This window comes from Hakea prostrata, chromosome 2 (genome assembly GCF_041222555.1).
Source record: "Hakea prostrata isolate BN-2017 chromosome 2, UWA_Hpros_2, whole genome shotgun sequence".
In the NCBI taxonomy this organism is placed as follows: Eukaryota; Viridiplantae; Streptophyta; class Magnoliopsida; order Proteales; family Proteaceae; genus Hakea; species Hakea prostrata.
The window spans coordinates 28,484,570-28,496,425 of record NC_142601.1 but is presented as its reverse complement, the minus strand read 5'-3'; the positions used below and the strand labels follow the sequence as shown (position 1 = coordinate 28,496,425).

At 35.5% G+C, this 11,856-nt stretch overlaps 1 protein-coding gene across 3 annotated transcripts; it reads left to right on the top strand.

The window, feature by feature from the left end:
- The first annotated feature begins 10,596 nt into the window (after positions 1–10,596).
- Positions 10,597–11,385, top strand: LOC149024178 (mini zinc finger protein 2-like). 3 transcript variants are annotated; one of them, XM_089142899.1, is made up of 2 exons: positions 10,597–11,048; positions 11,157–11,385. In XM_089142899.1, exons 1-2 carry the CDS (start codon positions 10,633–10,635, stop codon positions 11,170–11,172), a joined length of 432 nt encoding a protein of 143 aa, XP_088999025.1. In that variant the 5' UTR covers positions 10,597–10,632; the 3' UTR covers positions 11,173–11,385. The 3 variants fall into 3 exon arrangements, with proteins under 3 accessions (XP_088999025.1, XP_088999027.1, XP_088999026.1); XM_089142901.1 differs by having other exon boundaries at positions 10,597–11,077; positions 11,165–11,385; XM_089142900.1 differs by having other exon boundaries at positions 10,597–11,077.
- Positions 11,386–11,856: the final 471 nt, after the last annotated feature.

The following is an 11,856-nucleotide window of genomic DNA, read 5'->3' as shown; positions in this document are numbered from 1 at the left end:
CACTGAGGGGGGGGGTGAATCAGTGTCTTCAAAAATTCACCACAATGTGGCTGGGTCTACCAGACAGTGTACCATTTGTAGCTATCAACTGCACAAGGACACGTCCACCACACACCACAATGTGGCTGGGTCTACCAGACAGTGTACCACCACTTTGCAATCAAGGCACTCCAATATGTGCAACAAAGAAAAATAAACAAAAAAACGCAATGCACCAGAGTTTACGTGGTTCGGCCAAATTGCCTACATCCACGGAGTAATACCCTACCTAGGGTTTCGTATATTATTCAATACAATCCTAGATATTTTGACTGCTACAACAGTCTAGGAACAACAATCCCTGCTATAGTCTAAAATGCAATTTAGACAAGGGCACCAACCCCAACCCCAACCCCCTAGACAAGCTCCAACTTGCTAGGTCACAATGTAAACCAATAATTCAAGTTCCCAAAATTACATTCATGATCTAAGTTCTTCATCATTAAACATAACCTAGAAAATAATAGACAATAACTTGTGAATACGGGTTATCTCAACTTGTGTAAGATGCATGGTAACAATACTTGTTTCTCTTTTTCTCCAACTCTTTTTTTCTCTTTCAATCTTTTTCAGTTTTCTCTCTTTAAAAAAACCATAAAACCATGTTCTCTTCTTTTCTTCTGCTGCTTCTTCCTTCTCTTTCACTTTATTTCTTGTTCACAGCAAAACAAAAGACTTCTTATTCCCAAGCTTCAGATCTCCAAAGCCAGCCAACGTCTTCTGGTTCGACCTCCACGCTCTTTCCAAGCTCCTCAAAACGTCCTATCTCTTCTGCTGGAGTTTGCTCTCCTTTTATAGATTAATTAAACTCAGAGTTTGAATCAAACTCAGAGTTCCTATCTGACTTAAACAAGGAGTGTTTTGACGTACAAATCGGACTAACTTAGAGATCTCCAATGAACAATCCCACCGTTGGATTTGAAGATCAAGAAGTCGTGAAGCTCTCCTCCAAAAATCGGCTCAATCGGACACTGGATGACCATCCGATGAAGAGGTTGATCAAAACTGGACAGAGACCCTAAAAAACGGGATTCTTGAGAGACCCTAAAAAACAGGATTCTTGAGTTTTCTTTATTTGAATTGGATTCTTTCTCTCGGAAGCTTTTTGTGTGTTGCTGTACCATATCAAAGCCCACTTAAGTTGCCAACAATGAAAACACCTTCATTTTAGGCCAATGGAACAACAGTATGATATAGTATGATTTACAAAAACCCGAGCTTATTATACGAGAAAAAGAGGAGAAATAACAAAGATAAATAAATAGAAGAGATTGGTTTCCACCTACCTCTTGTAGGTACCAACTGGAATCCCTCAGAAATCGATCATTCTGATCTTCTGAGATCGATAACAACCCTTGTCATCGTCATCAAACACTGCCTGAAAGGAGATCACTGAAATGTATCAATAATCGCCGAAAGAAGCCGAAGAGTGAGAAGAAACCCTAAGTAACAGTTGAGCATTAGAACAACTCGTGAGGAGAAACAATTGAGAAAATTAAAATTTGCTGGAAATATTGAAGATTTGCTTTGCAACCCTAGATCTCACGCATTCGAACCTAACAAAGATAAATAAATAGTAGAGATTGATTCAGAGCGAGTTTGAAAGGGATATAGGGATATTTTTGCAATGAGAGAACAAATACATAGATTCAGAGAGATCGAGAGGGATTCACAGCGAGTTCGAGTGGGAGATGATATAGAGAGCGAGAGACTGAGATTGAGAGGGGTCGTGAGAGATAGTGGTGATTTAGAGAGAGATTAGAGAGGGTTTTAGAGGGATAACGCGACAGACTTTGAGATAGATTGAAAATAGTCAAGAGAGAAATCGGGATTAAAATTAAGGATAAATTCATAATAAGTCATGAGTACAATGTCCAAATTATCCTTGCAAAAATAACTAAAGAAATAACAGATAGTACAACATTATTGGTATTTAGAAAAATTCTAAGGACAGAAACGGACAGAAAAAGATTTGCGAAAAAGGTAGAGTGCATGCTTTTATTATAGTAGTATGATATATATATATATATATATATATATATATATGTGTGTGTGTGTGTGTGTGTGTGTGTGTGTGTGTGTGTTTTTATATTTTTTTTTTTAGAGTTATTTGGTGTTAAAACATTAATTATATGGTCAATATATATATATGTGTGTGTGTGTGTGTGTGTAACTTGAGGTGCATTTTGGTCCCTCCACATTTGAAATTTGAATATACTTAACAGCGACTAATGATGTTAGCTTGGTTAGGACCTACACATAATATATTATACTAAGGGTACCCAACATTAGGTTGTGGTCCACTAAAGGGACCCACACGTAAAAAACTCTAAGTGAAATTATATAAAGGTGACTGGAATTATAATTGGAAACAAAGATGCAATTGAAATTATAAAATAAGGTTGACTAAATCTATAAATTTATAATCAAATGATAATATAATATTTGTATCTCTTTCTAATATAATTACTATTTATAAAATTAAAAAATAAATAAATAAAAAATAAAAAAAGTAACTTGACCGAAATCCTCAAATGTCACTGAAATTAATTGGAAACAAAGATGTAATTGAAATTACGTAAGATTGTTATAACTAGAAACAAAAAAGTAATTCAAATTATGTAAGGTTGATTGAAATTATAATTGGAAACAAAGTTGTAATTGAAATTATAAAGTAATGTTGACTAAATCTATAAATTTACAATTAGAAATCAAATCATAAGGTAATATTTGTATCCCCTTCTAATATAATTATTATTTATAAAAAAGGAAACTTAACGGAAAGCTATGCAAATGTCACCGAAATTTCGGCGACATTTAGGGGTTCAGTGGTATCAACAGCCACTGACACCCCTTGTGTTGGTGACATTTCATTCCTTGACATTTTGCTCCCCTGTTGAATCTTGTGTTTGCCCCTGATCTTCAGTTTAAGGGTGTCAATCGGTATGGTTTCAATAATTTGGTATGGTTTTGGTATGCTACCAACTTTGAATACCGAAAATCTGAACTGTACAGTACGCTACTGAATTTGCATGGTACAATACGGTTTTGGTATTTGCAAAAACAATTTGATACAGTTTTAGTGTTAAATTGGCAAGGAAAAATGGTTTAAACATGGTATCTAGTGCGGTACAATTTTTGTACGATCGAACCCATGCCACTTTTGTTATTAGTTCATTAAGATCCTAATGAAATTGCGATCAAACAATCAATAGAATCTAATATTAACAAAGACAAAATAAGTAAATCTAAGTAATAGAGACAAAGCAAGTAAATCTAAGAAGAGTGAAGGATGAAATGAAAATTTTAAACGGGGAATTAGGGATAGGGTAAAAGTAAAGTGTTTTAATTTCTATAAAATTACATTTATATCTCTTAATTTTGTATGGTACCAATTCATTACGGTTTCAATACATACTGCGGTATGACTACCTAAATTTGGAACCGTATCCAAGAAATTTGGTTTTGTTACGTATCGTACCGAATTTTGAACGGTACAGTGTAGTTAGGTATGGTTAAACGGTTTCAGTACGCAATTAACACCATTACTTCAGTTAGAAGATTACTTCTACTGGATCCACAATGATCTATATTATTCCTATAATAATTAAAGCATGTGTTATGAATATAATTAATGGAGGCGTAGATGATTAAATACATGTAATGTTCTTGTTGTAGGCTCGCCTTCTCTTTCTTCCTTGAATCTTCCGAAGCCTTTCACTATTTGAAATCTTTCGTTTGAGCGTGTGTGAAAACAACCTCAAACCCAAATGTATAGTATGGTGGCTATGGGGACTCAATAAGTTATTTATAATATAACACCCAAACCTTAACCAATACCACAATGGTAAAGGTCAATAATACCCCTAACTTAATAACCTAAATGAATATGGGTCCAGATAAAGGACTAGTGTTAGTTAAGCTCACAACCCAACAGTCTCCCACTTGGGTTACACTAACACGAATACCTTTACATAGATATTTGACCATAACTCCCATAATACTTCATCACTTAGAAAACCTTATTCAACCAACAAACAATTAATGTGAACGATAGCATGAGATGCTCCTTGATATATGGAACACAACTATCTACCATTACAATAATTAACAACTTGTTGATATGAATCCTTGGGGGTGCATACAAGAGGTAAAGAATGCAAAACATTATGTGATCACAGAAGCATTCCCTCTTGCAGGTCCTTTCCTAATCAATGATCAGCCTACCTTGAATTACCTCATAGGTAGAATACTCAGATATTAATTATAATTTGGCAAACCGCTATGATCGATCTAACATTAATATCTGACTCCAGTAAAACTGCCCATTGGCATAACTGCTTGTGGCAAAATTGCTAACAAGGATTTAGGCTAAATATCGCCTTAAATTAGAACCTTGGCTAAATTCCGCCATTATCATCAAACAAAAAAATGTAGCAAATTTATAAATCTACATCATTTACCTTAATCATTAACACAAGATGAAAACGAAAGAACCATCTTATTAATGAAAAAATTTCATAATGAAGTCAAATAATGTTGAATAAAAACAAACAATAACTCCCACTAAATGAAACTATCAAAAGATTCTAAGACATCCACACTGGAAACATGATTCTCAAAAACTCCCATTGAAAGTGCCTTAGTAAGTGGATCTGCAATGTTGAATAAGTAGTGATATGTTGAATATCAATTTCCTCGGTAATGACCTTTTCCCTCATAAGTGGATATTTGATGTCAATGTGCTTGGAGTTCCTAGATCTTTCATTGTTCTTTGAAAAGAACACAACATAATAGTTGTCACACCACATTTTTAAAGGCCTTGAAATTGAATCAACTACCTTGAGCTCAGTAATCAAATTTCTGAGCCACATAGCTTGCTTGGTTGCCTCATAAAGTGCCACAAACTTTTCTTGCATGGTGGAAAATGCTAGTATAGTTTGTTTTGCACTCCTCCATGAAACAACTCCACCTCCCATCATAAATATATATCCTGAAGTGGACTTTAGATCATCAGTGCAACCACCAAAATCTGAGTCAGAATATCCTATCACTTCTAGCTTCTCACTAGCACTATAAATAAGCTTGAAGTCTTTTGTTCTCTGCAAATATAGCATGAACTTTTTTTCTATAGTCTAGTGAGCCACACTAGCATTAGACTGAAACCTTCCAAGTACGCTGACTGCAAAAGCAATATCTGGACGAGTACATACTTGTGCATACATCAAGCTCCCTACGGCAGAAGCATAGGGTTTGTCATTCATCTGTGTCCTTTTCCAAATCATTTTTTGGACTTTGACCCTTATTCGGCTTGTCCCCTTTGCTAATGGGTGCATCACCTCCTGAACACTTCGACATACTAAACATTTTAAGAGCCCTGTCAATATAAGCTCATTGAGACAATCCAAGAAGTCCTTGACTCCTGTCTCGACTAATCTCAATACTAAGGACATACTTTGCTTCACCTATGTCTTTCATTTCAAAATTCTCTGACAGTAATTTCTTGGTTTCATTAAGTAAGTTTGTGCTACTACTTGACAAAAGGATATCATCCACATATAGCACCAAAATAGTGAAACTACCCCTGTTTATTTTTAGGTAGATACATTGATCAATGGGTTCTCTATGAAACCAAAAGATGTAATTACTTGATTAAACTTCAAATACCATTGTCTAGAAGCTTGTTTTAAGCCATAGAGAGACTTCCTCAACTTGCAGACTAAATGTTCTTTGCCTTTCTCCTCAAAACCTACTGGTTATTTCATAAAAACTTGCTCTGTAAGGTCTCCATTCAAAAAAGTTGTTTTCACATCCATCTGGTGCAACTCCAAATTGTAATGGGTGATAATGGCCATGATGACTCTAAGGGAATCTTTTGACAAAACAGATGAGAAGGTTTCATTGTACTAAACTCCTTATTGCTGTATAAATCCCTTTGCTACTAACCTCTCCTTGTAACGCTCAAAAAGCCAAAGTAAGTGATTTTAGCCCTTCTAAAAAGAAAACGGATTCTTGAACCTCTTTCACGCTCATGTCACGTCGTCCACCCTACCTTGTGAGTATGTCTTGGTCTTAAACACTCATTTGCAAGCAATAGGTTTACAATGTTGTGGTAGTTCATCAAGATCCCATACACCATTATGACTAATGGACTTCAATTCCTCTTTCATTGCTTCCTTCCATTTGTCTACTTTACAGTGATTCATTGCCTGTTGGAAATTGATTGGGTCCTCTTCTCCTCCTATATCATACTCGCATTCATTTAGATAGACCAGATAATTTGAACTTAATTGAGTTTTGCGGGTCCTGGTGGACCTTCTAAGTGGTTGAGTTGCAGGAACTTCTGCATTTGCCTCCACTTCTTTAGCAGTCTCAGCCTCAAAAGGATTCTCTTCCATAGTTGGAAGGGATTCACAAGTTATGTCTTCAAGAGGTCGTGATATGTATGCAATAGGGGTTTAAGCAAGGGCGAAGATTTGGTCATAAAAAACAAGATTCTGTGGATTAGAAGAATCTCCACAAGGCTCGAAAAAATTAGCATGATCGGTTTCAATAATATTCCTTCCAGAACTAGGGCAATAGAATCTGTAACCTTTTGATCTTTCTGGGTACCCTGCAAAATGGCAACTCACTGTCCTTGGATCCTAGACCTTCTGATGAGAATTAAAGATTTTGGCTTCAGCTTGAAAGCCCCAAATTTACAAGTGTCGGAGGCTTGGTTTTCTTCCAGTCCAGAGTTCGTATGGAGTCTTGCATACTTATTTACTTGGTTCCCTATTCAAAACATAAGCTACAGTCTTGAGTGCCTCACCCCATAATGATTCTAGTAAAGCAGAGTTGCTCATCATGGATCTGACCATGTCCTTCAAAGTTCTATTTCTTCTTTCTGCAACACCATTTTGTTGAGGAAAATCTGGCATAGAATACCGATGAATTATTCCATGTTCTTGAAGAAAAGGGCAAATGGAACCAATTGTTGTTCAGTGTTTCCACTCCTTCCATAATATTCTCCAGCCCTATCAAATCTGACAGCTTTTATTTTCTTCGAATGGAAAAGTTCTACTTCAGCCTTGAAAAATTTAAAGGAGTCCAAAGCACTAGACTTTTTCGAAAGAAGGTAAATATACCCATATCTTGACCAATCATCTATAAAAGTCAGGAAATAGTGCTTGCCATCTAGAGTGGGTACAGGAAAAGGACCACAAATATCAATGTGAATCAGATCAAACACTATTGTGCTGCGAGTAGCTACTTTCTTTCTACTAATGGTCATCTTACCCTTGGTGTAGTCTATGCAGGCTCCCAATTCATTTGTATCAGGAAAGTCTAGTATCCCTTATTTCACTAGTCTGTCAATCCTCTTCGTTGCAATGTGACCTAACCTTCTATGCCAAAGAGTTGCTGAATTCCCATTATCAAGCATTCTCTTGATCCCAATATTCATCACCCAAGACTCTTTGCAATCAAGTCTATACATATTATCAATTATACAGCCAAAACCATAAACTACTGAATATTTAAAAATAGAAAATCCATTGCCATTAAAATTGATAGAAAAACTGTCTTGGGCCAATTTGGCTACAGAAATAAGATTCCTTCTCATGGTGGGAATGCAAACTACATTGTTCAAAATGATAAAATTTTTAGAATTTAAAACTATCCTAATATCTCCAATGGCTTCTACTGCTACTCGCTCTCCATTTCCCACAAATACGTTCACTTCATCCTAACTAGATCTCCGTCTTCTTAGCAACCCCTATTAAGAATAAGTGACGTGAATTGAAGAACCAGAACCCAACCACCATGAGTTTACGGGAACATCTATTAAGCAAGATTCAAAACAGACTAGTGAAAAATTCATACCAGATTTTCTCTTCTCTAGGTAAGCCTTCTTCTTGAAACAATCATTCTTAAAATGACCCGGTTTCTTACACCAGTGACGGATGAACTCATTATCCTTTTTCTAGAAGTTTGCTCCTTTGAAATCCTTCCCTTTCTTGAAATCCTTTGCCTTTGGGTTGAAGAACTTCTTGTTGGACTTGGTGGAGAAATCCTTCTTTTAGACAAGATTAGTAGTCTCTACCTTGTTTCTAAAAGGTGATTCTGTTATTGAGTTACTATAGTAACCATTTGATCCAAGCTCCATTTGTGATCAGATAGGACATTATAGGTAGATTTCGGATGACTTTAAGGTTGAGGGAGTGAATCCCAGATGATGTTTACCAGAAAATCATCATCAAAATTTATACCTAGGCCCTTGATCTGATTTCCAAAAGATATCAAACCTAGAATATGATCTCTAACATTACCTTCCCTAGTGAACTCGGTAGTGGTGAGAGTAGAAATCAAGTCTCCCGACTGAGCTTTCTTGAAAGAGTCAAACTTGACCCTGATGGCCTCTAGATATTCTTTGGTAGTTTCCTTTTGCCCTACATTGTTCCTAGTACTTTCTAGGATAGTTGATTCCATAACTGCTAGTGCCTTTTTATTTGTCTTATTCCAACTGTTCAGTTTGTTTTTCTGCGTTGGAGTGGGATTTTTAGTTTCAAGAGGCTTAGGTTCTATGAGGCATATATCACATTCTCTTAAACACAAGTAGACTTCTAGATCTTCTCCCCACCTTTTGAAATTATCTCCGGTGAGTTTTGGGATATCGGAGAAAATGGAGGACATCTTGATGTTACTGTAAATGTCATATATAAATTATCGAAACATCAATCTTAGACATGTATTTAATAATAATGACAAAGAAATATAGATTACCATAGAAGAAAAATTATCATCATACTAGTAAGAGTTACTGCCTATTACTGCATTTCAACCTTTGGGTTCAGAATGCACTAGTCCCCTTACAATTTGCAATTATCGCGGGATATTCGACTTCGAAGGTGCCATCACCTTTGGGTTAATGATACTTCTAAATCATCATATTCCTTTAGGGCCTGTTTGGTTACATGAATCTAGAGATTTCAAATCTCTGGATTCATGAATCTGAGAATTATACCCGTTTGGTTGTAAAAATCTCTAGATTCATGAAATCTATAGATTCACGTTTTTAGTGTAAAAAGGTGAATCTGTAGATTTATGGGTAAGGGTGAAATCCCAGAGATTTCAAAAAAGCTATACAATTGTACATTCACAAAAATCATGTCGATCAAATAAATTTTTAGGATGAATTCACAGATTTCATTCCACAACCAAACACTTAATTTTTTAAATTATAACTCCATAGATTTGAAGTCTATAGATTTGAAATCTCTAGATATTTGAAATCTCTAGACTCATGTAACCAAACAGGCCCTTAAAACATGTGCATAATCATACTTTGATGATGACACATTTGAGTGAACACCATCAATTTACTATATTAATTATATATACCTTGGATCACAATTTTATGATAAAAATTATACTTTACTACTTTGGTGGGTTTCATATAACTCTATCATAACATTATGTAATCCTATTTGCAGTAATTTATAATGAGATTCTTTCAATGAGAGAGGAAAAAAAATATGCACATACAATTAAACAGTATATAATTTTTATTATTTTTTTGCACAAAACCCCAGATGGACGTCCATCTGGTCCTCTCCGAATAGACGTCCTTCTGATCAGACGGTTGTCCGTTTGGTCTATTTTGACTAGAGGAGATGAGATTTACTTTGACCAGAACGGATGTCCGTCTCGTACGAGACTGTGTTCCATCTGGACAAAAAAGAGATCTGTTTTCTTTATAAAAAAAAACTAAGCACAAAAACACCCACAAGGACAGGATTCAAGATATCATAATTCTAAATCATAAAATTTCATGAAAGATACAAAAAAAATAAAAAAAAACTTTCATGGATTAACAAACTCATGCATATTATTACAATCCTCCCATTTAGATCCCAATAATAAATCAAATCAACACATGATCTAGGTCTTTAATTAAATTCTAGATCCTCCCATTGGATATAATCCAAAATAAAATCAATAGAACACCTAGATAATCAAACAATAAAATCAAGAATTCATAACTTTAATTATTATAGAAAATGACTCTAATGCCAATTTTTGAATCCATAATTATCTATATTATTCCTATAATAATTAAAACATGTATTAGAATATAATCAACGGAAGTGTAGATGATTAAATACTTTTAATGTTCTTATTGTAGGTTCGCTTTCTCTTCCTTCCTTGAATCTTTCGAAGTCTTTCACTATTTGGAATCATTCGTTTGAGAGTGTGTGACAAAATACTATTTATTTTGAATAAAAATTTCTTAGATCAAACGTAGGGGTCCCAAATGAAAATTAGTTCTATTTAAAGTACGAATTAACCATTTAAGAAAGATAAAATGAGATGAGATAGAAATGAGAAAATGAATCCTCAAAATCTCGTGATGATTAGTAGTGTCTTGCATGGTTGCATTTAACACCCCCAACAAGAAAAAGAAGCCCTCCCAATTCTTGCATCTAAAGTTATTAACTCCAAAAGCTAAACGTCCCCACTCAATCCGTATAAATCTGAACCCAAAGAGGTGAAGAGATCGATGCCATTGATGATTTCAAGAGTTCATTACCTCTTTCAGAAACCCAGTCAGCCATGCCATCATCTTTCTCTTCTTCAATCCGTCTCTCTCGTCAATCCAGTGCAGTCAGAAGATCAGGTAATAACGATTCTGGCATTGAATCAAAGCCTGTAGAGACTACTTTGGATCCAAAGATGAGGTCACCACATGAAGAACAAGAAGAAGAAAAAGAACCCAAGCGGGTTTCTAATGGTTCCATGGTCACCAAAGAGACAGTAGTGATTAAATATGGTGAATGCAGGAAAAACCATGCAGCGAATATTGGTGGTTATGCAGTGGATGGGTGTAGAGAATTCATGGCTTCTGGAGAAGAAGGAACAAGTGCTGCCTTCATCTGTGCTGCTTGTAATTGCCACAGGAACTTCCATAAAAAAGAGGGGGATGGTGAGATCTGCTTCTTATGTGATTGCTCATCAGATTCCACAAGGAAGTGAGTTGGTCTCTCTAGAATTCAAATGGGTAATCTCTGCTGATCTCTGATTCTTATGTGATTGATCGATTCTAATTCTAATTGTTTTAACCTGATAGACTTTCTTAGGTTTGCAGGATCCTGAAGCTGAAAGTAAGAATTGAATGAGCTTCCTCAGTTGGATAAGAAGAGGGAGATCAATTTGGAATATTTATATTCATTTATTTGTTCTTGAATGAACAAGCTAGCTTGTCACATGAGATGTGAATAACATTGTTACTCGTACAATATCTTATATATATTGGATCTGTATCTTGAGAAGGAAATTAATATTGATAATTTTCTCTCTTATATATTGTTATCCGGAGTTTGCATCATCTACCCAATGAGGAAGAAAGAAAGAGAGGGATGTGCAGAAAGGGATAGCTCTCCACCACACGTAGAGGTCCTATCTCTTGTCTAGTCTACAATTATTCCCATCTGCTCCACGGGGTGATACCTCTGGGCATTTGAGATTCAACACCTTTAAAATAATATCAAGTATGCTCATTCGGTCTCTAGGGAGAAATTGGAGTCTACTATGAATTCAACTGAGGAGGCCATTCGGAGGATGAGTTGGCCATTGATAAAATATCTCATGATTTTAGGAGTTGATTCAACTATTTAGTTGGGTGTTGTGGCAAGACTAAGATACTCTTGGTACAAATTATAAGATTAACCAGTGGAGAGAAATTAAAAACAGGACAACTTAGTGGGCAAGGGGAAATGAATCAGCCTTGCTCAGTGTTTGCAGGTCTAGATGAGGAAAGGAAAATCTCAAACAGTAGAG